At 45.5% G+C, this 27,987-nt stretch overlaps 1 protein-coding gene and 1 long non-coding RNA gene across 6 annotated transcripts in view; one reads left to right on the top strand and one right to left on the bottom strand.

The window, feature by feature from the left end:
* CDRT4 (CMT1A duplicated region transcript 4) overlaps window positions 1-18,997 on the bottom strand; it is a 32,993-nt gene extending 13,996 nt beyond the window's left edge. The window contains exons 1-3 of one of the 5 annotated variants that reach the window (XM_083597812.1): window positions 14,768-15,024; window positions 14,586-14,641; window positions 10,615-10,705 (exon numbers count right to left, since the gene is read on the bottom strand). In XM_083597812.1, coding sequence (XP_083453938.1) covers window positions 10,615-10,645 — 31 coding nt within the window. In that variant the 5' untranslated portion in view covers window positions 10,646-10,705; window positions 14,586-14,641; window positions 14,768-15,024. The other 4 variants (XM_083597809.1, XM_083597811.1, XM_083597813.1 and 1 more) reach the window with 4 other exon arrangements.
* Window positions 15,195-27,192, top strand: LOC310755282. The gene is made up of 4 exons (XR_014544275.1): window positions 15,195-15,330; window positions 18,037-18,137; window positions 18,951-19,142; window positions 27,075-27,192. It is a non-coding gene; the product is annotated as an uncharacterized lncRNA (long non-coding RNA).
* The last annotated feature ends 795 nt before the right edge of the window (window positions 27,193-27,987 follow it).

The following is a 27,987-nucleotide window of genomic DNA, read 5'->3' as shown; positions in this document are numbered from 1 at the left end:
GCTGTCTTATGCACTGAGGTTTTGTGTAAATTTGTTATCCTTCATGGTGAAAACCATATAAATAAACACAGCAGCTTTTCCTTCCTGCCTGGACTCCCCACAAGAACCAGGCTAGTGGCTCTGGGCTCCCCTTCTCTGTCTCTCTCGCTTGCTCGGCTTGATAGCCTCAGACGCCAGCAATCACAACCCTGCCTCCCACTGAGTGAGCTGCAAGCTTTGGTTTAAATCAGCTTCTCCCTGGAACTCGTAATAAACACAGCACAAAGTTTTGGAGCCATCAATGAATGGGATTGGCCGGGCTGGTCCAGTGTTCCCAATGTTAATACTGCGGTGGCTTCAGCCCAAAGTCCAGCTTGGCTTGATAAGGTTGTCAAAGCTTCCTGTTCTGGCTGACTACATTCAAATAGAACCTGCTTACATGAGCTCAAATCCTAACATGTGCTGAATGCTTCAGTGCCTCCTGAAAAACTGTCCCAGCAAAGCTCAACTTGTTTCTTTCAGGTCTGCAAACTGGGAGAGACCGATTGGAACAAGTGGGTCTTTCAGAGGCCCAGATTCAAGAACAGAATAGCCCTTTCAATTCCTTTGACTTTTCCAATTTAAAACCGCCCTCTTCAAATCCTGCCCCAGCGAACCTTGACTAGCTTTGATGGGGGAAATTGCTTAGTTTGAAATGTCTCAAAATTCTAAGTGCCTGGCTCTTGGATTTTGGAATAATTTAGAAAATATATATATACTGTTTGTTGTTTGTCGGCTAATTCAATTCAAAATTGCCAACAATTTACTAAGCTAGTTGTAAATGATGAATAACAACAACAATAATAAAATTGACGATCAACGTAGCATCAAAGTTCCTGCTTTGATGAGAATTCAAATTTTGCCAAGTGTGAGGAATCTGTTGCATTGACTGCTATTCAAATTCATCTTGCCCTTGCTGTCGAAGGCCACCCCACTCAACCCTGGCAATGTTAGAGAGGGTTGAGGGTTGCCCACCACGACATACAGGGTGAAAGTGTGTGTGTGTGTGTGTGTGTGTGTGTGTGTGTGTGAACACACACAAAAGAATTTGGGGCTGACTACATTACAGTGGTAGCTTGGGTTACATATGCTTCAGGTTACATACGCTTCAGGTTACAGATTCCGCTAACCCAGAAATAGTACCTCGGGTTAAGAACTTTGCTTCAGGATGAGAACAGAAATCGTGTTCCAGCGGCACGGCAGCAGCAGGAGGCCCCATTAGCTAAAGTGATGCTTCAGGTTAAGAACAGTTTCAGGTTAAGAATAGACCTCCGGAACGAATTAAGTACTTAACCCAAGGTACCACTGTAATGTGAGTGATTAAGTGTGCCTATTTCAAATTGCTGCACACTGAAGGCAGGTTCATTTATTTAGAAGATAAACCAACCTTTTAAAATTATTTTTAATAGGGAGGCTTTGCACAAGACGGCTCTTGCACAAAACTGCTCTATTTTTTAAAAAAATAGAAACAGGTATCGACAGATAAACATGAACTGGGAATGAAGGGTTCTTATGTCCCTCCCTCCTTGCTGCCTCCATTGCACTTAGGCCCCATAAAACTCATGTTTTGGAGTATCATGCTTCACTCACTGTCTCAAGGATGTAACATATGTGGGTCATCTTAGGGCTGCATGTTGCTCTTGCGCCTTCATGTGGCCAGGTCAGCATGAGTAAAAACATGAGCCATTTTTGAAATTGTCACCATGTGGCTACTTAAGAACCACTCTATTGCTACTATGAATACAGAGGCAAAGCAGATGCCTGCAAAATGTGATCTAGCATGTCTGAACCGTTCCCTAGATGATGAAGTTCAAGTAACATAGCTGCAAATATTGAAGTGCTCTTCTTCTGCAGATGTAATGGGATAGAACTCAGTCCCAGGAGCATGAGACCCTTTATCTCAAGGTCATGCGTTCGAGCCCCACGTTGGGCAGAAGATTCTTGCATTGCAGGGGGTTGGACTAGATGACCCTCAGGGTCCCTTCCAACTCTACAATTCTATGTTTCTACGACACTTCCGATATTATGCTTATGCCAGCATCCCTATGTAAAGGCTCTTTTCTTGTGGATTCCCAAAAAAAAGCTCTTAAAAACCTTGTGTTAAATTATTCTGCAGCTCTCCCTCAATCCCAGTGAAGGCCTGTAGCTGGAGCAAAAAACAGTGAGCCTTTCCATAGGGAGAACCTCTCCTCAAGATTGCCTTCAGCTACAATTCAGGCTCACATAATATGTGCTATATTCTTGTCATCTTTGGGGGTGGGGGAGACCTCCCCCCAAAGAGATCCTTGGAATTCTGCTATGGAAGCCAGAAATGCTGAGTGCTCTGTTCCTTAATCACCAGCCTATAACTTCTCTGTTTCATCAGCTGTTAAATGTTTTCAGTTAAAAAATTATGGCAATGTGATTTTTGTAAGTACTGTGAACACAGGATGGAATGCCAAGCTGGTAGGTAGAAGACAGGAGTGCCCGGCGTGCTCTGATCCATGAGGTGACAAAGAGTCAGACACGACTAAATGACTAAACAACAACAACAATAACTTGGGTCCAGAATACCTTAAGAATTGCCTTACAAATTAAGTTGCACTTCAGCTTCCATCAGCCCCAGCCAGTATGGCAAAAGGTCAGGGATGTTGGGAGTTGGAGTCGAATGACTATTTTGGTGTTAAGCAGTGTAAAAATTAAAGAATAAAAAGAATAAAACATCTGGAGGGCCAGAGCTCCCCTATCCCCGACTTACAGCAAGGAACTGCACACTCTCGGATGTAGAAGGCACATACAAAACTGTTATTTTAACTGAGGATTTGAGCTACCCATTCATCCTCTGAATATGCCAGATTTTCAAAGCTTAGTGCACTCTGCTGCTCATTTCTAATAGACAACTGCTGAATGATCATCCATTTGTTTTTGACAGTAATGACTAACCCTGTTCTTTATATTGCTCCTCTCTTATAGAAGTCCAAATGAGCTCATGCTTCCATGTCAATTTGAGGATATATTGAATTTGTTTCCAGGAAGACAATATAGAATTTCCAATCCAAAGTTCATGGGAGTGTTTAAAATGTGAAATGTCCTGATTTCATATTTGGATGACATTTCTACCTTCCTTTCACTTCTTGGTAGAAAAAAAAAGCCACAGCTGAATTTAGAGGTTACTTTGATTTGTTTTGACCTTAAGATAATAGTGGAGAATTGAATCCAGTAGCTTTGTTTTTAAAGAACCAATTTTCTTCTTCCAGAAATAGCTTCCCCCCCCAAATAGGATCCACTAGTTATCATTCAAACAAGATTGTATCTGTCTACACCGGGGTGAATCTCCTGGTTCCCTATGACATATGTTAGAGGAGGCCTAGTCTTCATTATCCCTTCATGATGTGCCCCCTTTCCTTATCTGTCATCCTCTTCCTTGTCCGCAACACAAGAGAGAGATGCTCATCTTCTATAAAAGCAACAAATGGGGAAACTGCTGCAGTACTAATTCCCCCTCCAGATGTTGATAACCTGCACCTCCCACCCCCCCTTGACCATTGGCCAAGCTGGAGTCCAACAACATCTGGAGAGCCATAGGTTCCACAGCCCTTTCTAGATATGTTATTCACTTCCCCGTGAGAACTATTCCAGTGGGTGAACCAGATAAACAGGGGCAAAATGAAGTGAAATAATTACAGACGTTTCTAGAGCCTGGAAGTGTCCTGTAAGGCCTTTTGGCAAGAGGACTGTCAGCTGGCTTACAAGTGAAATGGGATGCCCTCCCCCTTCCTCCTCCTGCTTTGCTCAGAACATCACTCTGCCTTGGGAAAAACCTGATCTGCTGGGCTACAACAATTAAGAAAGCAAGACAAACCCATCTTGCTGCTTCCCACAATGGCCAACCATTGTTGGAGTTGCCTACAGAAAGCCCACAAGACACCAAGGCAATAGCCCCACCCTGCTATTTGCCACCCAGCAAGTGGTAATCACGGGCATGCTACTTCTGAACAAAGGAGTGCCACCCAGCCACCATGCCTGATAGTTAGCTTTATCTGCCATAAATTTACCTAATCTACTTTTAGGAACAGATAGAGGTTGTCTTACACCAAGTGAAGGTATTATCAGTCAAGTCAAGTGCATTTTTATTTATTCTGACTGGCAGCACATATCTGGGTTTTCAGGCAGAGCTCTCCCATACTACAGCAGTGTGTAGCGTAGCGGTTAGAGTGTTGGACTAAGACTTGGGAGACCAGGGTTCAAATCCCCACTCGGCCACAAAGTTCACTGGGTGTCATTGAACCAGTCACAGTCTCTCAGCAGTCTCTCGTGCCACTTTAAGCGCCAATTAATATCAGCGAGTAGGGCTTAAAATGCCTACCACAACAGCGCAATCCTACACCTGTTTCCTAGTCAATTCCACCCAGTTCAACAGGGCTTATTCCCAGGTAAGTGGATATTGGATTACAGTCTAATTTACGAAATACAAGGGCTGCCACCTCCCCCTTCTGCAACTGCAGCACGGATTCAGAAATCTGAAAGATTTTAATGCCTAGTAGATTCAGACACAGATCACAGTGTTCAAAGTAAACACTTCAACCCCTCATTCATCACCCAGGAATGCTAATCCAGCATGGCCTTGAACTCAGCAACTCTTGCTGAGATGGGTGTGTGTGGCCCAGATTCCTCTTCAGGCCTGCGTCGGGGATGACTAAATGGAGGGACCATGTTTCAGAGTTTGTTTCACCACTGCCACTCTATCATACAGAAAAGCTGTCTGCTTGCCATGACAGAGGGACACTCTTTCCTCCAAGATTGTTCCTATCTGTGTTTCCTCTGAGGCAAAGGACCAGCAGCCTCCAGCCAGCATGCTTGAGGGGTAGCTTTTGTAAGATTTTCTCTCCCTTCCAGGCTAATTAGAAACAGGTGCTTGTTTACTGGGAATGACAGCAACCGGTTCTATGGGCTCACACCCTTAGCTGTGAGCTATGCCAAATAACCTGTTTATTGAGCGCCTGGCTTGTACTTTACATTACGGTGAAGGAACACATGCCATTATCATCATTATTAAATATTGTGAGAGCAGTAGGGCAGCTCTAGAGGCACTCTCGCCGAATCCAGTCCAAATGCGCCTTTCTGAAGCCCTTGGAGAGAAATGTGCCTGTCAGTTCAAAGCAGGAGCCCAGGTACTGAGTTCAAAGGAGAATTCCACCCTGCCCCAGTTTCCCATGATATCACCCAGAAACCTCCCGCTCATACCGGGCACAATTCTGCAGTTTTTAAAAGCAAGTTTCCTTCTTTTAATTGGCAATGAATGGATAAGTGCACAAACTTTTGTGTGAGACTCTATTAAAGATACATGAGGGCGATTTGCTGCCTGAAGCATATTGGGAGGAGAAGACTGATGTCTGAAATAGTGGCCTGATTCAGACATAATGCTAAGACAACCTATGGATTAGTGTGAATGAGCAAGCATGTGGCAATGCAGAGCAAAAACCTGGCCTTGCTGCTACCACATTACCAACAGCAAAACCAGTGCTTTTTTCTGGGGGGATGCACACCCCTAAACATTTTGTGAATCTTTGTACTTTTGTCCATTTACTGTATTTATTTTTCCTTATTTGGACTATAAAATGGTGATGTTCTTGAGTCAAAATGAGAGTACCCCTAAACATTTTTTTTAGAAAAAAAGCATTGAGCAAAACTATGTTTTATATAATCTATAAGCCACCCAGAGTGGCTGGGGAAACCCAGCCAGATGGGTGGGGAATTATTATTATTATTATTATTATTATTATTATTATTATTATTATTAGGTTTGGCTTAGCATTACGTGCAAACCTGGTCTCATGGTTTGTCTTGCTCCAAACAAACAAACAAACAAACAAACAGGGTTTTGCTGAGCATACTCTGCCATACACACTTTTGCCTGGTCTGAAATCTATGCTGACTGAAAGTGGCTCTTTGGGGGTTTCCAACAGGAGCCGTTCCCAGTCCAAACTGGAGATGCTGGGGATGGATGGATGGATGGCTGGATGGATGGATGGATGGATGGATGGAACCTGGGACCTTCTGCATGCAAAGCAGACGCTCCAACACAGTCCTTCCCAGAGCAAGTGGGAGCTGCTTAGCTTTCGCAGCCTCCACTGCAGGCTGAGAGCCAAATGCCTCAGACCCTGAGGAGTGAGAAGGAAGCTGACATCAGAGCTGGCAGCATGCGTGCATACAGCTTATCCATTGGATCGCCATCGGAGCAACATCTGTTTTCTGTGTCTTCTTAGGCAGGGCGCCAAGCTTCTAACAATATGCAGCCTCATAGACCCATCTGTGCCCGGGATGTCTTATTGGCCCGCTGAAGCTCTCAGATGGCAACAGCTCCATGTGGGGACCCTGCAAGCAGCAGCATCTGCCACCAGCGCCATCCTGCCCTGCCTGCTTTCGAAGGAGCCCCTCGCAAGAAGGCTCATGAAAAGGAGGCCGCTCTGAGCGAAAGCTAATGATCTTTCTGGCTCGAAGAGCATTCTCTCCCCGAGGCAGAGGCGGTGCTTCCGCAGCCCACAGCCGCCAAGCCCAATTGCTGCAGACAGTGTTTTCGTAACCCCCACCACCTGGGTGGCAACCAGCACATCTGCTGCCTGGATGAACTAAAGCAGAGCTTGACCCTCCTGTTCTCCAGAAGGCAGCTCAGTCAGCTGCTAAGAGGAGGAGGGAGAGAAGAACTGAAAATGCAATTCAGATTTCCTAGCTATCTGCTCCTAGAACTTTAAAGAAGTTCCAGGTTTCACCTCGAAAGAAGTTCGCGCACCCACAGCTATGTCAGTCATGGAAGAGGTAGTCTCTTTCATTCCACTAGGCACAGGCTCTGGAATCTGCTCCCTTCATCCGGATGCTGTCTGACAGCTGTCGGCAGCTGAGCAAGGTGAGCCAGGAGTTGAGTCAGAGCTGAGGAATCAAGCCAGGAAGGCTTTGCTACTCAGGCAGGATCCCAGCCCAAATGGCAAGCCTTTTATAGGTCTTCCTGTCCAAGATGACCCAATGGGGTGGAGCCAATCCAAGACGACCCAATGGAGTGGAGCCCAATCCATAGCCTACTTTGCTGCCAGGAACTGTACTTCTCATAGGTTATAACGTGGGGCAGCTAGACACAGATTTCTGGTCCTAGCCCTGGCCTAGAAGTTCTTCCGGCCAATGTGGCACCCTCTAGAGGTTGTGGACTACGACTCAAAGCAGCATGGTCAATGATCAGGGATGATGTGGGGCACAGGTTCCCCAACCCTGTTTTAAAGGCAGGTGTCACATTTTCTGGGTCCCAAACCCCTTGGAACTCAGGACTCTTTGAAGCACCTGTTTGAAGCCTGTTTGAAGCACCTCACTTGCTTCAGATCAGAGAAGCTGGGTTCATCCTGGGAAGGGGGGAATAGATAGCACAGTTTGCCAGTCCCCACCAGTTCCTCCCTCAGAAGGCCATTTCAGGATGGTTCTCTCCCTCTTTTCCATGGTTCTGTCTGATGCTTATATACCATCAGGAGGAATCTGAGAGCTTGCAGCCTGTCATCATCTCCACCCTTACCCATCTCGGCTGGTGGGTCTAGTGCAGATATGCAGAACCAATGGCCTGCCACATATAATTGGACTCAAAAGTTTGATCAGTGCCATTCAGCATGGGAAAATGTCAGAGATGATAGGGAGCTGGAGTCCAGCAACACCTGAGAGGGCCACAGGTTCCTCATGACTGTTCTAGTGGCTTTCTCTCCATGACTGGGAACAGCTTCCTTTCTGAAGCTACTATCAGTGAACCAATCCAGGGTAGCTAGGTCACATACAATGGCAACCTTCATTACTACAACACACTAAGGCCCAAGCCTAGGTCTTTTTTGGGGAAGCAAATAATGCAGAAGCCAAGTGAAAGCAGAGCAACTTAAAGGTTGCTTGTGCGAAAGAGGAGAGTGGCAGAAGTGATGCACCTCTAATGGATCCTTTAAGTCCCTCAGTAAGACATCTGGCTGGCCACTGTGAGAACAGGATGCTGGAGTAGGTAAGCCTTTGGTCTGATCCAGCAGAACTCTCTTATGTTAAGGCAGACAAAGGTGAGAAGAATATCAGTGAATCCTGGTTACATTCCCTCCCCATGGCCGTTGCACGTTAGCCATCACTCACTGTGCTGGGTAAGGAGGCTAATGGAGAGAGTTAACATTATGGAGCCACAGACCTGGTTAAGTCATGAAGAACCATGGGTTTATTTCATGTTTTTGGAGGAGGCTTGGATGACTCTGGTCCCATAACACCAATTTCTCTGGGCAGTTTCCACAGGAGGCTTCTGAAGCCACTCAAAGAGAGCTACACATCCCTAAGAAGCAAGCCTGCTGAGGATGGGGTGGACCAGTGGTGGAGCTTCATGCTCCAGCACTGGGGGGCAGAGAGCAGGTAGGGGCATGGCGTGCCACTGGCAGAGGCGTGGCGCCCACACAGGCGGGGGGCAGTCACGATGGCAGCCCACCAGGATCGTGGTGCTGGGGGTGGTGTGCTCCCCCCGCTCCCCTCTTCCTCTGCCAGTGGGGTGGACTCTCCTATCTGGCACCCAGGTAACTATCAATCACTGGGACGTGGGTGGCACTGTGGTCTAAACCACAGAGCCTAGGACTTGGCGATCAGAAGTTCGGAGGTTCGAATCCCCGCAATGGGGTGAGCTCCCGTTGCTCGGTCCCTGCTCCTGCCAACCTAGCAGTTCGAAAGCACATCAAAGTGCAAGTAGATAAATAGGTACCGTTCTGGCGGGAAGGTAAATGGCGTTTCCGTGCGCTGCTCTGGTTTGCCAGAAGCAGCTTAGTCATGCTGGCCACATGACCCGGAAGCTGTACACCGGCTCCCTCGGCCAATAAAGCGAGATGAGTGCCGCAACCCCAGAGTCGGTCACTGGGCCTAATGGTCAGGGGTCCCTTTACCTTTTTAACTATCAATTGGGCTGAAATCTGAACATTTTCATTGCCTACTTGAACCAAAATGTAACACTTAGAAACCACTGAGACAGAAATAAATAAACATCAAAAGTAATATGAGTTGCCCCAAACCTCTACTTCAAGTGAAAGCATTGCCAGAAACCTTATCCAAAAAACACACTGAGCTTTCTTCTGGTTTTGTCCTTCAGACCTCAGTGAAAAGGAAAACATTGCTCTAACATGTGGAAGGGTTTGCTTTTGTGCTTCAGCAACTTTTGCAGTAATAACAGTGAACTTCCTCTTCTAAAACAAACCATTGTGCTTTCCAATATGTAAAGAAAGACGGAAATTAATTCTGGCTGCAAGGATAGTGGTTGATTAAGGAATACAAACCAGGGTTGCCAGATTATCAGGTTGGAACTGTCAACACAAAGCCTGCAAATTATTGGATTTTGCTTCAAAATTCTCATGCCCAGTGGTGGGGCCAAGGAACTGGGAGAAAATTAAATTCAGTTTGCATTTGAAGAGGAACCAACATAATCTGCACTTTCCAAAACAATACATGAACTGAAACACAGCAGCGCTTCAAAATTTGTGCTCTCCATATTTCACAATGCATATTTCCACCTATGGCTCACCCACACTTCCACATGTCCCACCACTTTCCCCTGGGAAAACCTGCTATTTACTGCTGAATTGGGACAAATGTCTATGGCAATTTTTCATGTGATCTGCTGAGTATAATCATGCAAGGAAGTGGGGTTGCATGCACTATACATTCTATGGTCATTCAGTGGTCATTCTCCACTTTCTTGTTTTCTTGAACTCCATAAAAAATAGGTGCAAAACATTTTTGTTTAGTTTGGATAGGAGCCATCTTCCTGGCCGTAGTTCTATTCCTTCTTCAGTATGAAAGTCTTTCAATGAAAGTGAATTTATGCCTTTGCATCCATGACCGCCCCCCTGCCTCCGAGAATATGGTAACTTCTATTAATTTATTTTGGCATAAGCTAAACACAGGTGCTATATAGTCCCATCTCAAAGATCACTCTCTTCCCCAAACCCACCTTTAAAAAATAATAGCAACACTTCATCCAATATATTTGAATATGCAGGGCTGCAACTGTGCAAATTCAGCATGTACCAAGAAAACTTTAAACATGTAATTCAATGAAGATGTATCATCAATACTAGTAATATAACACCACTTGGATGTTTTTTGATTAAGCAGTGGCGCTGTGGGTTAAACCACAGAGCCTAGGGCTTGCCGATCAGAAGGTCGGTGGTTCAAATCCCCGCGATGGGGTGAGCTCCCGTTGTTCAGTCCCTGTTCCTGCCAACCTAGCAGTTCAAAAGCACAAAGTGCAAGTAATAAATAGGTACGATCCGGTGAGAAGGTAAATGGCGTTTCCGTGCACTGCTCTGGTTCACCAGAAGCAGCTTAGTCATGCTGGCCACATGACCCGGAAGCTGTACGCCAGCTCCCTTGGCCAGTAAAGCGAGACGAGCGCTGCAACCCCAGAGTTGTCCACAACTAGACCTAATGGTTAGGGGTCCCTTTACCTTTTTAAGCTTTCCTAACAAAATAGAGGACAATATCCCAAACCTTCAGTAATTTTGTTCAGATTGGGATTTGGCCACAACAGATGACTGGCTCTCTGATGGTGATGTAGCAAGTCAACCCAGAATGCCTTACCTTTCAGTGCGCTCTTAAAAGGGACTGCCATGGTTGTTTTTGTCCGTGTCAAGTGATTGAAGATGTCCCTCTGAGAAGGCTCTAAGAGATCCTTTAAGAAAATATCCATTTGTCAGGCTTAATAAGATACAGGTTGGCACACAGCAAACAGGATGCATTTCTGTTTCTTTTGCTCTCCTAGAAGCTAGGTGCAGTTTAGAAAGTTGCAAATGCCTGCCAGTAAACAGGGCGGTTGCCATAGAGCTGCTATATTGAAGTCCTGCTCAAGGAAATAAAGGCTCACGAGGGACATTGCTAGGTTCACAGACCATCTAAAATGAAGAGGCGTTTTATCATTCACTTCCATAATTATGAGGCACTTTGGTGCAAAAGTTTGTTTCACACAACACAAGGCAGTGCGATAACCTTGAGCGTCTTTTCTATTAACAGTTGTAGACAATGCCTCATGCAAAAACTATGATTCCAGAATGAAAGTTTATGCACTTTGCCATAATTAATCAAGCTGCCCTTTGAGGACCAATGCTTTTTCGGCGTTACTCATGGACCAGTACTAAACAGGCTGTTCTTTACCTTCCCTGTGTCTCTTTTTCCATGCCATTTGCCACCTCTTTTTAGTTCAGTTCCCATGTTGGCTAGTGGAGCAATGCAAATTAAGACTGAGCAAAACAGAGCAATATAGCATGAAGCCCTTGGCCAGGCAGAGAGCCTTCTTGGTAGTGGCGCCCGCCCTGTGGAATGCCCTCCCATCAGATGTCAAGGAAATAAACAACTATCTGACGTTTAGAAGACAGGCAGCCCTGTTTAGGGAAGTTTTTAATGCCTGATGTTTTATCATGTTTTTAATGTTCTGTTGGGAGCCACCCAGAGTGACTGGGGAAACCCAGCCAGGTGGGTGGGGTATAAATAATAAATTATCATCATCATCATCATCGACTGCTAGTGTCATCTGGCTCAGTACTGTCAACACCAGGGTTTCCCAAACTTGGGTCTCCAGCTGTTTTTTGGACTATAATTCCCATCATCCTGATAGCTAGGGATGATGGGAGTTGTAGTCCAACAACAACTGGAGATCCAAGTTTGGGAAACCCTGGTCTACATGGACTGACACTGGATTTCCAAAGTTTGAGGCAGAGGCCTTTCCCAGCCCTGCTTAGAGATTTCAAGGCTTGAACCTGGAACCTTCTGCATGCAAATCATGTGTTCTACCACTGAGCTACAACCCTTCCTGGTGTCATGAATATATGGTACCTAAGGAAGGCTCTCTCTTCTTTCCTGACTATCAGGTGCAATGGGAAGTTCAAGTCCCTCTGAAAGAAACCCTCTCATGTGTTATCGTGCTAGTAGGAGTGGTTTTCTCCTGCAAATAGAATTAGGAATCAATACTCATGCAGCTGTTGTTCTGCCCTGCTCCTTGAGGCTCCCTTGGTGTAAATCATTGTGGCATCCTCATACCACTCTCCAACATAGCATTGTAGATTATTGCTAGGAGCTGGGATTATGACATAGTTGGCACAGTAATCCAGTTATATTATTCCTCCATTTTAGGGATCTTGCATCCTGCAGCTCTGCTAGCTAAGTTGCCTTCAAGCCTTGGTGGAATTAAAAGATTTACAACTGAGAACATGTTGTGTCAGCTACCAGGCAACTGCAGGGCAGATACATGGAAGAGTTGGGCACATAGGAGCCTAAGTGAGAGTTTGATTATGCTTTCTAAGGATGTGCCTGCATGGAAGCTTCCTGCACTGTCAGTCTGTGGTAAGTTAAAGTGTACAAAGCATCATTTGAACAATCATACCCTGTTGAGAAGATTTAGCAGAATTCCATCAATGCAGATGCTGCAAATGTCCCCTTTCACTCGGGTTGATGAATGGGAATCAGCCCTGTTGTTTTGCAGATTGAGGTGGTGGTGGGGTCCAGCCCTATGAGCTCAACAAAAACTCAATAACACTATGACTTATGTAAAACAGCTGGCAATTTCTTCCAAGTTTGGTTGGCATTGGCAGAAAGTGAAGATGAGGAAAGGAGAGGAACAGAGATGGGCAGGAGGCACAGAGCAGTGAAAGGGAGATTAGGTGGATAAGAATTAAACAGATGGTGTGGTGGGAAATTGCTGATGAAGAGCCCCAGAGGAGCAGGCAAAAGCAGGTGAAGAGAGAGTGCCAAAAACAGGCAAGAGGACAGTGGGAGAAAGCTGGTGTATACCCAGTCAAGCCACTAGTCCATCCAGTTCAATATTGACTCTATTCCGGCAGTCAGTGGCTCTCCAGGGTTTCAGACAGGGGCCTCTCCCAGCTTTATCTGGAGATCCTGAGCATTCAACTTGGGACCTTTTTCATACAGAGGATATGTTTTTTATGGCACACCGCAGAGTTATGGCCCTCTCCCTTAAGAAAATGGACAAAGCTCTATGAAAAGGTGGGGGAGGCAAAGGACAAAAGGTTGAGAGCTAAAAGAACCATAGATAATGGGGCACGGAAGGAAGCAGGAGCAGAGAAGTAAGTTCCCAGGTGGCCAGGATGATGGAACAAGAAGGCCGTCTGTGACTAAGCATGGCAACCTATATGGCAAGAGGTTCTGTGGGGCCCACCAGAGGCCTTGACCAAGGAAGATTTATACCTAGTGTTGGGGTTGTCCAACAGGGGCTTATAGAAGAGCGTAGCCCAACTGTACCACAAATTCCAGCAAACTTATTTGTTGAATCGGTAACCTGGCCTTAGAGTATTGTTATAGCCCACAGGGGACATTGTGAAGTGGGTAGTCCCAAAGTGCTACTCCCTAGCAAGGTGATGGTACCCATGAGCCTCTGCAGGAATTATCCCAGAGAGGTAAAACACTGAAAGGGCAGAAGCAGGTTAGTTTCACACACACAAAAAGATAGGAGAACACTGCCTGTACATTTTGCTTCATATCTGAGGTTCTAAAAATGTTAGAAACTTACTTTTTTTTGGTAAAATGATAGGAATCTGGGGATTATGGGCCATGGGCAAGGAGCACCTGCCCACTTTATCTCCTAACCCACAGATGCCCATGACAGCACTCTAACCTCACTAACATTTCAATGCTACTATAAATCTTCCTCAAACCCCTGTTGGACTGAGCATTGTAAATGGTATGTTTCTGCAGGAGATATTTCTGTTCCTGTTGCTGCCAGGTTGGAAGCAATCCGAGATAAATGGTTTTCTAACAGGAATACTGGAAGAGTCACTGTGGGGGAAGCTTCCCTGAGGTGAAATCAAGGCTGTCAAAGCAAACAATGATGCACTTTTCTGGCATCCTCAGAAGAAAGAGAGAGAGAGAGAGAGAGAGAGAGAGAGAGAGAGATGCCTCTTGTAGATCTAGATTAAGTCATCCTCTTGGCAGGCTCACAGCTCACACCAGAACTGTGCATGTGACGCTGTACAGTGTGGGAGTCACAAACAACTGGCAGGGAGTCAACTAGGGAAAAGACAATGCAAGAAACCACAAAGGCCAGGACTACTTGGATTGGCTTGAAATCCAAGGCTCCAAGTCAACATCCCTCCTTGTGTCAGGAGTCCATTGGAAGGCTGCCACTCCAAGTGGCTGGACACTCTGTAACAACATCCTCTCTCCTTTGTTTTCCTGCAGCCTCTTCCTCACTTCCATTTCCTCTCTGCATCCGTTTCAGGGGCATGGTGCAACCCAGAGACACAGGCACTGGTTCTTTGTTACCTGCTAGCCATTACCTGCACCACTGCTACTAATATTGTTGAAGTATTGTGATTTCTCCACATGGTAGGAAGCTCCTGAGGCAAAGCAGTTATGCGAGTTTGGTTCCCTTTGGAAGGTGGTCACTGGAGTCTTGCTAGCACTTTGTATAATTTATTTGCAGATACATAGATTGAGTAGAGTTGGAGCCCCAGTTTGCACATGACAGCAGATAGCCAAACCGTTGTCCATTTCAGATCTCCAAAGAGGTACGTCCCAAAGCTGCTTACAGAACCCAAACTCACCTCTCTGCCCTCTTGGTTCTCTCAGCCTTTCTTCTTCCCGACTCCAACCACAGCTTCTGTCAGGAGAAGAAAGGCATGTCACTTTTCATGACCTTCCAGGTATTTCCCTTTCAGAACAATGCAAGGTGGTCTTGTATTAAGAAGCAATCATCTAACAATTATCTCCCATGGAGACACACCACCTGAATACCCTGAGCTATTAACATTCCGATCCTAGGTGTCCAGGTGCTGCTTTAAGGCAGGGGTGGGAATTGGATCTAGCCGGTGAGCCAGATCTCAACCTCCCGCAAGTCCCGTGGGCTATTTTGACAGGTGGGCGGGGCCACCACATGTCAATCACTTAATGTCACCATGTCAAGGAAAGTGTTTAGCTTTGCTTATATGGCATGAAATCCAACCACGCAGTGAAAGACTATGGGGTTTGCAGGTGAAACTAGTCACGATGACCACCTCAGGTGGCAGGACCCACAGGGGCAGCAGAACCTGATGTCTTTATCTCTCCCCCCCCCCCCCCCCCGTTCCTGGCAGGGAAAGGGGGTGTCATTTTGTGTCTCACCTCAGGTGCCCAAATGTATTGGACCAGCCTTGGCTCAGATCATAATGACCATTATTTAATCAGGCCACAACTAGCAATTTCACAATTCTCTATTTAACATCAGGCAAGCTGTAACTTTCATCTTCGGGGGAAAACCCAAGAGGAACCATGTGCTGCTGATGCATAGATGAGGATGAGCACAGAGTGAGGGTGGGTCAGGAGCATGTGGATGGATGAAGGGATGAGTGTGAATGAAAGGTATATATATATGTGTGTGAATGGAAGGTATACGGAGCTTTGGCCCCACCCTCTGTTGGCATGTCAACTCTGGAAGGTAACGTATGGCAGGAATGCAGTCCTCAGGCTGAAGAAGTCTCCCCACCCCTCATTTAGAGGATTTTGTATCAGGGATTAACTTAGTCAAAGGGTACTGATTATTTCTGGGAACAGAACCATCTGAAGCATCCGCCCGCTGTAAATAAAGCAACATTGCTCCCCCATCTATTCATTGGGATGTGAAGCGCATGGTCTCATAGAGAGAGGCAGTGTCATCAACTGAAGTGCTGCCAAGTGCTCCCTTGACTTCCAGCATTCCTGGAAGTGAATAAGTTTTTCCTTCTCTTTACTGCCATCGTGAGCCGCAAAGACATTTGTTCTTTCCTTTGTTCTGGGTTAAGGGGGGGAACTAGCAGGAGACAATGCAACAGCACGTTGCTATGAACCACTGGGTGGAGATACAACCAGTACATGTGCGTTTGACTACTGTTCCAAGGAAGGGATATTTGGCAAAGCCCCGTTTGTATCTTTGAAGGATATGCTAGTGAATGATTTGTTCTGAGATCACCACCTACACAGCCAGGATTTCTGTCTGTACACACAGGCGTGACTGGTTGGCCGTACAGCCCTGGAGCCTTGCCTCTTCTTCCTTCCTTCCCTGGGCAGTCTCCCTTCCTCTCAACCCAAATGCCTCCAGGCTGTATGTCATTGACAAGCAGCAGTTACCTCATGAATCAGACACCCCCATGTTCAGACCTTGGGCTCTTCCAAAGGAAATTCCTCAATGTGGAGCACAGGGGGGATGTCTGACTCAGGGTGATTCTGTGGGGTTTGGAATGGACTATGGGAAAGTATCCCAGAGCACCTGCCATGTTAAGCCAATCCTATTTTCACCCAAGTTATGACAAACACCTAACAAAAATGGCTTTTTTTTTTTAACTGAGAAAAAAGCCACAAAAGAAACCCCACCTCACAACCAATAGACAATGGTGACTGAGAGTAAAATTCTCCTTTGGCCCAGAAAACCAGCCGCCATTTGAAGCTTCAGTGAAGAGACTCTAAACTGTGAGAGGGTGAGCTGGGGAAGCTTGATGAAGGGAAAGACCATGACGAGCCCTTTTGAAAAGGCCAGCATTCTACCCACAAGGCCACACAAGTGCAGGGCAAGGCCTTGTGAGATCACACAAAAGACCAGGAGGGCCCCTTGCAATTGGAGCTAGCAGCACCGTCCCACAAATTGGTCCCCGGTGCGCAAAAGAACACAGAACCATGAGTTAAAAGTATGATGTGGAGGTGACCATAGAGTCAGAAGGGGGCCTTGTAGGCCACCAAGTTCATCTCCCTGCTTGATACAGAACTGGATCCTCTCCAACAGATGACTGTCCAGCCTCTGCTTGAAGACCAGCTTGCATTAGGGAAGCAGGATTTCAAGTTTTGCAGAATTTTGATCCAGTTACATACATGAGGATGGGAAAAGACTGGAGTAAACATGGATATAAAAATGAGAATTTTCTTTAACGTGATTGCAGATATCTTGAGGTGGTTGGAGACTGCAGGCTATTAGTTGACAAGGACCATTAAAGACCCGGATTTCCCAGGATCAAGGATGTCAGACTACCTTAAGATGCTTCCTGCATTCTTGAGTGCTTTGGCCAGAGTAGAAACTTGGAAAGTGGCCTACCGGACATGCCCTAAATATCTGAGATTCCCCACCACCACCCCTCCATTAAAAAGGTGAAAATAGAACAAATGGATTCACCATATAATCTTAATCAGTATTTTAAAATATGTAATACTGTCCAATATGTAAAACTAGTTGTACAAATGTGCACACATGTAAGCCAGCAATTAAAATCTGGCTAAAATTTCTGAAAGTTTATTATCTTTTTCTGTCACAGTAGGAATCAGTATGTGGGGTTCACCTGATTCCTTCTCATGCAATGAGACTTGTGCCCTTTTCTTCACCCCATGTACCCACTGATATTGGCTCTGGGCAGGTCAGGAGAACCCCCAAAACAAAGTGTTAAAGCTTAGAGAAGATTTCCCTGTAAGGTGAAATGCTTGAGCTGTCAGAACGATCAACTTAATGCAATGCTGAGTTCCTCCCAGTGACTATTGAAAGTTGCCCAAAAAAGGTATTTGCTGCACAATGAACTGTTTTCGCCATAATTATTGTTCAGCATCTGGGACTGGCTCTGATGTGCAGGTGCTAATTTGAGGGATAGTCCCGGTTCTCTCTCAGTCATCTTCTTGCGACTAACCAGAAAAGGGGTGTTCTTTTTCACACGAAGCATCTACAGCGTTTGAGGAATGGCAAGGCTGTGAGAAGGTCCTAAGCAGCCAGGAAAGCTGATAGCCACTGGTTACGCTAATCATCCAAATGTCACCTTGGTCACATTTCAAAGTGGAGACTGGGCCAAAAATACAAGAGGCAGAAGAGCATTTTGAGGCTCTGCCCGCAGTCAGTTCCAAAATAGAGGAGGAGGCGTGTTTGTGGGTGTGTGGAAGAGGAAGGTGTCTTTGTTGCTTTGGGTATCATGGTAATCAGAGTTTGTGGGAGTCAGGTTTGTGGTAGTCTTGGCTGTGCCAAAAAAATAATTTAATCTACGTACTTAGGAAAATATTTTTTTATACCAATAGGGACATCTGAAGCTTGTTTCTTTCCACATTCCACTTTGATTGTTTTGGATATCTATACAGAGGTCTTTGCCGTTGAGGGTGCCCACTCTGATACACAGAAGGTCAGTCAGTCAGGGTAGAAATAGCCAAGCCTACCTCACAGGGATGCTGTGAGGATGAAATCGGGGTGGAGAACCATTTATGCTATCTTGAGCTTCTTGGTGGTGAGACATAAATGGCATAAGTAATTAAGAAGGTCTCTAGTTCTATCAAAGCATCAGATTTTTGTCTTACAAAGACCTTTTGAATCCACACACCATCAGAATCTGAATTTTCAAAACTGGGAGCTCATCCCATTTGACCCTCCCCACCCCAGTTCAGCTGTAGTCCAATTTGTTGGTGGGAAATGTGGACAGAGTAGAATCCACTGGCAATATACAACCCTGAATAGCCATTTAATCTCCATAATGTGTTTGTGATGCAGATTGTAGGGCCATAACTATTATCTCCTATGTAGCCACTGACCTCTGAGGATATCTGTGAAGATGAAGATTTGATACATACATGTGTATACTTGCAAATATACATGCACTTACACAATGGAGTGGCAATACCAATTGCCAAAAACAGGTAGCTTGAAAGTAAACAGCAAATGCAACTCCAAAACGATGAGTTGACATGTTATTCCCTGAACATACGTGAACTCCAGTGGAATGCAAGCTCAGTCATAACTGAATCCAGTATAAACAGCTTTGTATAATCCCACTGGGGAAAGCTTTGGCTTGATAGGAGACATAAGCAACTAGACTGTGACTGCTTACCTGGTGTGTTTTAGTCATCCCTCCCACCAAAGGCTCCATAAGGAATTGTCACTGTGGCTGAAGTTTTGGAATAAGGCATCAAGCTTAGGCAGTAATGTGATACTCTGTCAACAGAGGAGAAGGCCATCGTTTGAATTCCCGGTGAAGATTTGTACTCATGATCTAAGCTCCATCCTGGATATTTGAAAATTGAACTTTACACTTTCAGGAAAGGAACAGCCAACCTAAGCCAAAGAGCCATCATATGAATTGAACCCAACTGTTAACAGGGCAACCTCAGGTTCCTGCAATTTCCTCTGTGACAAGGTAAGAAGACAACATGTTGCAGTTGGGTTGATTCCGACATCATGACACTAAGGTTGGTTATGCACAAACCTGTTGGTTGCACGGAAAATGTAGTTATTCCTCAGTCAGGAATCATTCATGCTGAACATGCTGTTTTCCATCTAGATTGATTCTAGACAGGGGTGGAGGAAGGGGGTGTGGTGGGGGCGGGCCACCCTGGGTGTCACGACTGAGGGGGGTGATAAAATGCTGGGCGGCATTCACCATGGGGCCTGCTGTGTGCCCGAGCCACGCGTTTCTCCTGGGAGTGAAGTGGTGGCTTGGCGCCCACAGGGTCCACACTGCCCCAAACGGTCCGCCCACTGCCTCCCCCTCAGCTGTAGGACAGACTCTTCAGAGGCCCCCAGAGCGTCCTGCCCTGGCTTGCCCCGTCCTGTGGGTGGTTGGCCCCGCCCCTGGGCACAGGGTATGCACACCTCCCCAGGTGCCCAATCAGCTTGCTCCACCACTGATTCTAGATCCTGCGATCAATAAGGGTGTTAGGGCTAAGTGATGTCCGGTTTTCAACATCATGATATATCACCAGCTAAACATCACAATATACCAATATATGACAATGTCTGAAATCAGGATGGAACTGTGTGGAAGCGAATGGGGCAATGTCCTGACAACTGCTACTACTCAGGAGTCTAAAACAGAGATATTTTTACTTACATTTAACATATTGTTCCAACTGTTATTTTATAGTATAGAGCAACAGAGATGGCAGGAATCATGAGAGAATCATGATTTCCCCCCCACGTCATGATTTTTTACATAGCACACCCACACACATCGTGATTTGCAATATATCGCCATGCCAAATACTATGAAACTGTTACCATGATGTGGACTTCAAACCAATTTTGGATGATATATCACCCAGCCCTAAATGTTAGTTTTTCTCAATTTGGGATCACTCATGCTTGGTTTTTTCAGGATGTATAAGAAGCTTCTGCGAAAGAGTCTAGGTGTCAGACAGGAAGTAAGGACTATGGTCACATCTTCACCCCCCCCCCAAAAAAAACCAGACTCCTGGTGGTGATGTTGATGATGATAATTTTATTATTTATACCCTACCCAACTGGCTGTAGTTTGTTAAGGTGGCTGGGAATTGTAGTTCTGTTCCCAGTTCTGTTCCCAGGATTCTTTGAGAGAAACCATGTGCTTTAAATATATTGTGTGGCCGTGTTGCGGACCTTCCAGTAGGAAAAATGGGTACAGGGTCTGCAAAAACAGATTCCTCCACCCACTGACTCTAGGCCCGATTGGTACACACAGAGTGTCCTCATTACATAAAAAGGAAAAGCTGCTTATTTTGAGGGAAGGGAATAATATTCTGTGTATATGTAAGTTTAAGAATTAATGGGATAATTGCATTTAAAAAAAAAAAAACCTCTCCCACTATGAAAAGCTGGGCCACCATGTCTCCCGTGAGTATCAATGATGTCTGGAAAGCTACTCTAGGGATGCACAATTCCTGTCTGCATTTGTAGGAAGCCTCTCTCTCGGCCACGGATGAAGTCGATGAAGTCCTTCATTCAATACAGATATATTTTTAGAATTGTGAGCAAAGAAGAGGGTCGTGCTGTTGACAGATGCAACCTTGCCTCAGCTCCGAAGCATGATGTCAATTTTATTGCATTCCCTGATAATCCCTCACTCCAACCAGCACATCAGCATTAGCAGCAAGTCAGCACTCACTAAAAGCAATGATGCACTTTATGCTGGGGCTCTGAGATTCCTCTGGCATTTGCTCTGCAATCTAGATTCTTGCCAGCGCTTCTCTTTCCATGAGCTCACACTATAAACATTTTCACACACCCTTCCCCTAATGCAATGTTCAGTACAATCAGGCAGAAGGGGGCTCTTTTTCATTGACTGATGCTGAAAGGTGGTGGACGAGGAAGGCAAGGTTGGAGCAGGGCAGGAATAGTATTTCCTGCTCAGCTAGCTTGCCAATCAACACTGGAGGCCAGCAGAGCAGGGACATGTCTTTCTAACTAGCTGCGCTTGCCACCTGAGTGTGAATGAATGCAACCTTCAGCCATCCAAGTGGTTCTCTGAAATACTGCAGCAGTCAGGGAACTGGTCAGCCCCCTGTTACTTAATGCAGCCAGGGGGTGACTTAAGAGAAAGAAGAGAATTTGCTTGCTTAAATAAATACAGAACAATACAACACCAGTTGAGTAGCAGAGCAAAAGAAAAGCGTAATAACTCAGATGGAATGGGGTGGAAGATGGAGAAACCTACTAAATTTTGGGCATGCTGTTTGATGTGCAAACACAGTGAGCAGTTTAACCCAGATTATTCAGTTAATAGTTTGTCTCTCAAAGGGAGCTGGATCAAGCAACACACATATCGCTACAAGTTATAAAGGAGAATCATATGATGAATTTAGCAGCAAGAGGTCTAGCTGCATGGAGAGTTGGGCTGTTTCCATGCTAGAGTCCTTCTTTTTACCTGGATGAAGCAAAATTAAAAGAGGTCACACAGACTCGCCTATGAAAGAAGACTCAGAAATATGTCCTATTGAATTCAATGGTGTTTCCTCTCAGGAAAACAGGAGCAGAATATGCAGTCTTAACTTATAGCCATATTATCCAACAATGACCCATAGTAAAATATCCTCATATAATGCTTACTCAGTAAACTCTATTCAGCAAAGTTCCCCAGCAATGTTAGTTAACAGTTTCTTCTTTGCAGGCCCAACCCACTTTATTGCTTCCCTCAGCTGAGGGCTAAACTAGATTTGTGTGATGAGCATTTTTCTTCTTCAAATGAATAGTTGAGCTCTTCAAGATGGCCTGGTTTTGGAGCATTCATCCTGATTTGTTTTCAAGGAGGTTAGATGACATTGCTTCAGAACCAATGTTATCCCACACTTTCCAGCACATTTTCCCATCAGTTTCCTTATCATAAAAGGTCTGATCCTCTTGAGAAGTGGGTCAAACCTAATTGCACAGCCTGGATTTGCCAGGAAGTGATTGAATAGCAGCAGTTTGGAAACAGCCCTGCTCACTAGGTAGGCCCAATGTCAGCTAGTAGAGTTCTGAAGTGGTTCTGGTCATAACTCCAGGGATGGTTCCAGAAGGTAGCACTGGTTGGCTAGGATCATGTGGGCATCAGGATGAATTCTTTTTAAAGATATGCCCCCAAAGCATATGCTACCTGTGGAAGTAAAAAGGGCGTAAGCTGGCACCAAAATAAAAGGAAACGTATTTTGCTCTCCAAGTCCCCTTTTTGCACCAAAACTGTTCACCGGCAAAACAATTTGGCGTGGCATGAATTGAAATAACCACTCACAACTTGGGCAGATTACATATAAAAACAGTTTTAGCTTTGGAAACCATCTAGTCAAGAACCAAAGAATGGAGAGAGAATCCTTTCCTTTTGGTGCTGGGTGCCCTCTCTGCTAGACATTGGCACTGGGGCTTGGGAGATAATATACACAGAGTCAGACAAAAGGGATTTAGAGAGCAGGCAGCAGAGCTGTTAAGCTTTGGGATTATTCTCCCTGTGTCATCTCTGGGACCCATGTTGGTCCAGTTTAAGCACTAGCATGATGATCGCATGATTTCATTCCTGAAGCTTTTCCAATTTCTGTTTGTTTATGAAAAGAATTCTCTTGACAACAGTGTTTCCAAATGAGTGTTCAAGGCTGGGAGGACTTGCTGGACTTCCATCACATATGATGACAGTAGCTAGGTGTGTCCCCGTGTGTGCGCCTAGGATTTGTGTGATGGAGTCTGAGAATCAGGAAACTCAGTGAGGAAACCAGAAGGACTGGTATGTGCTCTCTGGGAAAGGCAAAGTTCGCACTTTGCAAGGCCTCCAGGATTTTTGTTCCTGGAGAGGATGAGATAAGCTCATCTCCAGGAAGCATGATTCACCTCTGCAGTGGAAATGTATTTAAAGAGTTTATCTTGATAAATAATGGCTGGTATAAAAATACCTTCCTCCTTAGCCATCTCCAAGCACCACCATGGCTAGCCAAGGAGCAGCAGTCAAGCATCTCTTTCGCTTGTCCAGATCTTCTGCTGAGCAGTTTCCAAGTTGCAATTCTCTGCTCTTCAGGGCCTCAAGGCAACTGCTGGGTGGTACCTCTTCTTGAATTGAATGTATTGACACAGAGACGGTGTCACTGGTTTCGTTAGGGCACTGAAACAAGACAGAAGTCCCAGGAATCTAATATTCAGCCCTCAAAGTTTCCATGCATGGACTTTAAAATAGCCATCGAACTTCTCTCACACATTCCTTATGTAGGGTTGTGCTGTCAGACTGGAAGACACTGGTCTTTCAGATGAACATTCCGGCCAGTGTAGATTTGACATTCATCTGCAAAGAGATGTAGGTGAAAAGGAATCCGCTGGAAGGTTCGCATGTGTAAAAAGCACCACTAGAGTTATGTGGCTCTTGAGACCCGGCTGTCCTCGTAAGTGCGCCATTCATAGGAAATGGCTGCAAAACACATGTGGAAGGTCGGAGATAGCTGATCAGCTCTGTTTACATCTGGAATGCCAGAGAGTTCACATGGCTAGAAGGGCTTTTGTGTGGCTTTTGTGGTTCCCCAAACAGAAAGAGAGGAGGGCTGGCTGCTGGCGAAGAACCACCACCTTGCTCTTTTACAAAAAAATGTACACAATCCCTTTTGCCGGGTTGCTGCCTGCAGAGGAGATGCTGGATTTCTTCAGCCAAAGGATGTGTCATTGATGAGAAATGCTGCTAGCAACTTTGAAACCTTATGCCAAACAGAAAGCAATGACCACACCAATCTGGCATAATCCAGAAGTTGTGCAGCCTTAGGAAGCTGCCTTATCCAATGCCACACAATAAGCCCATTGAGCTCAAGATTGTCTACGTTGTGTGTGTCTCTCTGTGTGTGTAATCTGTGGCCCTCCACAGGGCCCTCCAGAGATTGTTAAACTACAACTCCTATCACTCCTGAGCATTGGCTATGCTTGCTTGAGGCTGAGAGGAGTTGCTAGGCATGCACCCTGGGACCTCCTGAAAACAAGGCAGGTGCTTTACCACTAACTTACAGCCCCTTCCTAAAAGGCAAGGGCTAAATACTTAGGCAGCTGGGCAATAATGAATATATCATGGGAGGAGGTGTTCTTGCAGTGCAGTTCCCATCATCCTTGAACACTAGTCCTGGTAGCTAGGACTAGAACATTTCACAGAAGCACAGAACTGCAAAGTTGGAAGGGACCACAGGGGTAATCTAATCCAACCCCCTGTGATGCAGTAATCTTTTGTCCAACAAGGGACTCAAACCCCCAGCCCTGAAATTAAGAGTCTCATGCTCTACTGGCTGAGCGATCTCCTACTATATCGACGAAGCACAGGTTCCCCATCCTTTAAACATGTACATTATAGCTCTTCCCAGAAAACAGCATAAGATTCAAAATAACTCAAGTGAAATGTTCCACCACTGTTTCCTCCTCCTCCTCCTCCTGCTTCTTCAATTGGCCTTGCTTGAGTAAGAGGCTCCATCCTGAGGCTGCCTTTGATCCTTGCAGCTGTTTCAACTCACTGGGGATATACTGACAGACCACATTCTAAAGCTTGTCTGCTGTTCAAGAATATGCCATGATTCGATCCCTCCAGTGATTGGAGGAGGGAAATTATTGCAGAGAACATCTGGGCATGCCTGCCTTGCATATGTAGACAGGATTACCATCACACTCCCCCAAAAGGCCACCAGGGATTGTAAGGGGGTAAAAATGGTAGGAGAGGGAAGCAACAGGAACCATACTGTGGGTGTCTGTTATAGACCTCAAAGTCAGACTGAAGACCTGAATGATGCCTTCCTAGAGCAATTACCAAACATTCAAAAAGGAGAGATATTGTAGTGATGGGAGACTTCAACTATCTGGATGTGTGTTGGAACTGAAACTCTGCCAATAATGCAAGGTCCAACAAATTCCTCCATTGCCTCGCTGAGGATTTCATTTCCCAGAAGGTGGAAGAAGTGACAAGCGGATGAACTATCTTGGACCTGGTTCTCACCAACAGGGAGGAACTGATCAACAAACTGGAAGTACTGGGAAACCTGGGAGGAAGTGATCATGTCCTCTTGGGTTTCATCACACAGAGGCAAGGAAAAGCTGAGTGTAGTCTGACATGCACACTGGACATTCAGGAGGCTGATTTCAAAAAGCTTAAGGAACTACTGGGTGAGATCCCATGGTCTAAAATACTCAAAGAGAAGGGAGTCCAAGATGGATGGAAGTTTCTTAATGGTGGAATGTAGAGAGCACAAAGGCAGACACACCTGACAAGAAATTAAAGTGGGAGGCATCTAAAGAAACCAGAGTGGCCACATAAGCAGCTTACAGATGAGCTGAGATGTAAGAAGTAAATGTACAGTGGTACCTCAGGTTAAGAACTTAATTCCTTCTGGAGGTCTGTTCTTAACCTGAAACTGTTCTTATCCTGAAGCACCACTTTAGCTAATGGGGCCTCCGGCTGCTGCTGCACCGCCACTGCACAATTTCTGTCGTCATCCTGAAGCAAAGTTCTTAACCTGAGGTAATATTTCTGGATTAGTGGAGTCTGTAACCTGAAGCGTATGTAACCCGAGGTACCTCTGTATAAGAAATGGAAGAAAGGAGAAATCAGAAAGGAGCACACACACACCAACTTAATGGGCATTGCCATTCAAGTGGGGGGGGGTGCCATGTCATGTGAGCGATTACGTGGAGCAGGGCTTACCTCCAACCACCACCACCTCAATATTTTATTCTAGTTAGCACCTCTGGCTATACATAGGAATGCCGTGCAAGGCACTTATATTTTCTTGACAGCAGGTTTCCATCTGTTTCTGCTGAGCTAAGCTGGATTTTATGGAACAGCCACTGGAAGGAAACCAAGCATCACTTGGAAATTGAGTGGAGTTCAGGTGGGGGTCTGATTTCCAACTTGATCTGTGATGATGAAGGAGGGCTGTGAAATCAGGGCAAAGAGGACTGCAGCCTGAAATGCTTAATAAGAGGCGTTCAGCGGGAAGCGAGCCCCGTTTCCCGAAACTGGAGCCTGCGAGTCTAAATGGAGTTCAAAACGCCTCCTAAGTGGAGCCAGGCTGTGGGTCTCGGTCTTGCACTCCTGCACACTCCTCCTTCACACAACTGCCTGGTTCCAATTTGCTTCTTCCCACTTGGCCCCTTGCTCCAAGAAGGTCAGCGAAATCATCCTCCTCCCCCCCCATCCCCCATCACTGCACCGATGACCCAAAGGGAGCAGTGAGCGGGATATGAGAAAGGGTGGAAACAGCGACTCTTGCTCTGTTTTGTCATGGATTTCCTGTCAAGAACTTCTGCTGCAGCAGCCAAGGAACGTAGACGCAGGCCAAGAGTGACCCCGTATTGTGGCTCCACCCGGCTCCGCATCTACTTGTACTCTCGTCTCCGCGCTCTGCTCCCTCCTCCTCTTTCCGGGCAAGTGAAGGTCTGGCGGGGAAGGGCTGCCTTATTCTTTTCCACTTCTCACACATAAATTGATTCCTGGAGCCATTTCAAAGGAGTTCTTCCAAAGGAGTTCTGTGCCAAAAGTAGCCATTTTCTAGCCTGCTCCTCCTGCCTTTGCAAAGGAAAGAAGGGTTGTGGCTCCCTCTGCTGGTAAGACAAGAACTGGCTGCTTGAAGCATAAGATTCTGTAAACAAAAGTCTATACAGTACCACTGATAGGAAAAGAGGACCAAAAAGTCCCATTGATCTGGCCCGCTTGGACCACTAAATACACCTTCTCTATCCCCTTTTCTCATTACAACCCATTTTCCTCTTCTACTGTCTGTTCATTAAAAAAACAAAACCCGAAGTAGATAATACAGAAAATATTAACTATAGAAAAGCTCTGTATGAAATTTGTATTGACGCAAGTATGTATTTACCTGCATACATCCTCATTTTCTAGGCTTTCCTTATTCTTTCTCCTGCTGTGTCTCAACTTGGATACTGCGCGATCTGTGACAACTGGAACATTTTACTTCTTACTATCTGCTTTATGTGATCCCCAAGCTAAGGAGATAAGTAACTAAACAACATTTAGAAGACCTCTGAAGGCAGCCCTGTATAGGGAAGATGTTTAATGTTTAATGTTTTATTATGTTTTTATATACAGTGGTACCTCGGGTTAAGAACTTAATTCGTTCTGGAGGTCCCTTCTTAACCTGAAACTGTTCTTAACCTGAAGCACCATTTTAGCTAATGGGGCCTCCTGTTGCTGCCGCGCCGCCGCTGCATGATTTCTGTTCTCATCCTGAAACAAAGTTTTTAACCCGAGGTACTATTTCTGGGTTAGCAGAGTCTGTAACCTGAAGCGTATGTAACCCAAGGTACCACTGTATGTTGAAATCTACCCAGAGTGGCTGGGGCAGAGAGAGAAAGAGAGAGAGAGGGAATGGAAATGAGTAAATGTTTATTTTCTATACAAAAAGAGTTGATGGCCTGTGGCCCCCAGGAAAGTTCCAGCCCACCAAGCAGCTAGAAATGGCCTGCCACCCCTGACAGCTTTGTCTTTTAAAACCATCTTCCCACTACATAAGAGTAACAGGTAGCATTTCTCCTCATCCCAGTATTGGACAGTGTACCTGCACAGACTGTATTTCTGAAGTGCCTATATAAATTTGGGGGTACGGTTGCCTTAAATTGTTTATAAATGTTAAGTGTTAGTTTGGATGTTTGCATTTGTATCTGTGGGCTGTTTAGGGGCCTTTGTTGGGGAGTGTATTTTTAATTAGTTTGTATACATTAGTATCGTTAATTGTTTTAATTATTTTTATTATGTATTTTGTGCTTTTATGTTGTGTTGTGAACCACCCTGATAC

The sequence above is a fragment of the Podarcis filfolensis genome, assembly GCF_964270895.1.
Source record: "Podarcis filfolensis genome assembly, chromosome: 2".
NCBI classification, from domain to species: Eukaryota; Metazoa; Chordata; class Lepidosauria; order Squamata; family Lacertidae; genus Podarcis; species Podarcis filfolensis.
The sequence above is the reverse complement of the archived record's forward strand: the minus strand, read 5'-3'. Positions and strand labels throughout refer to the sequence as shown.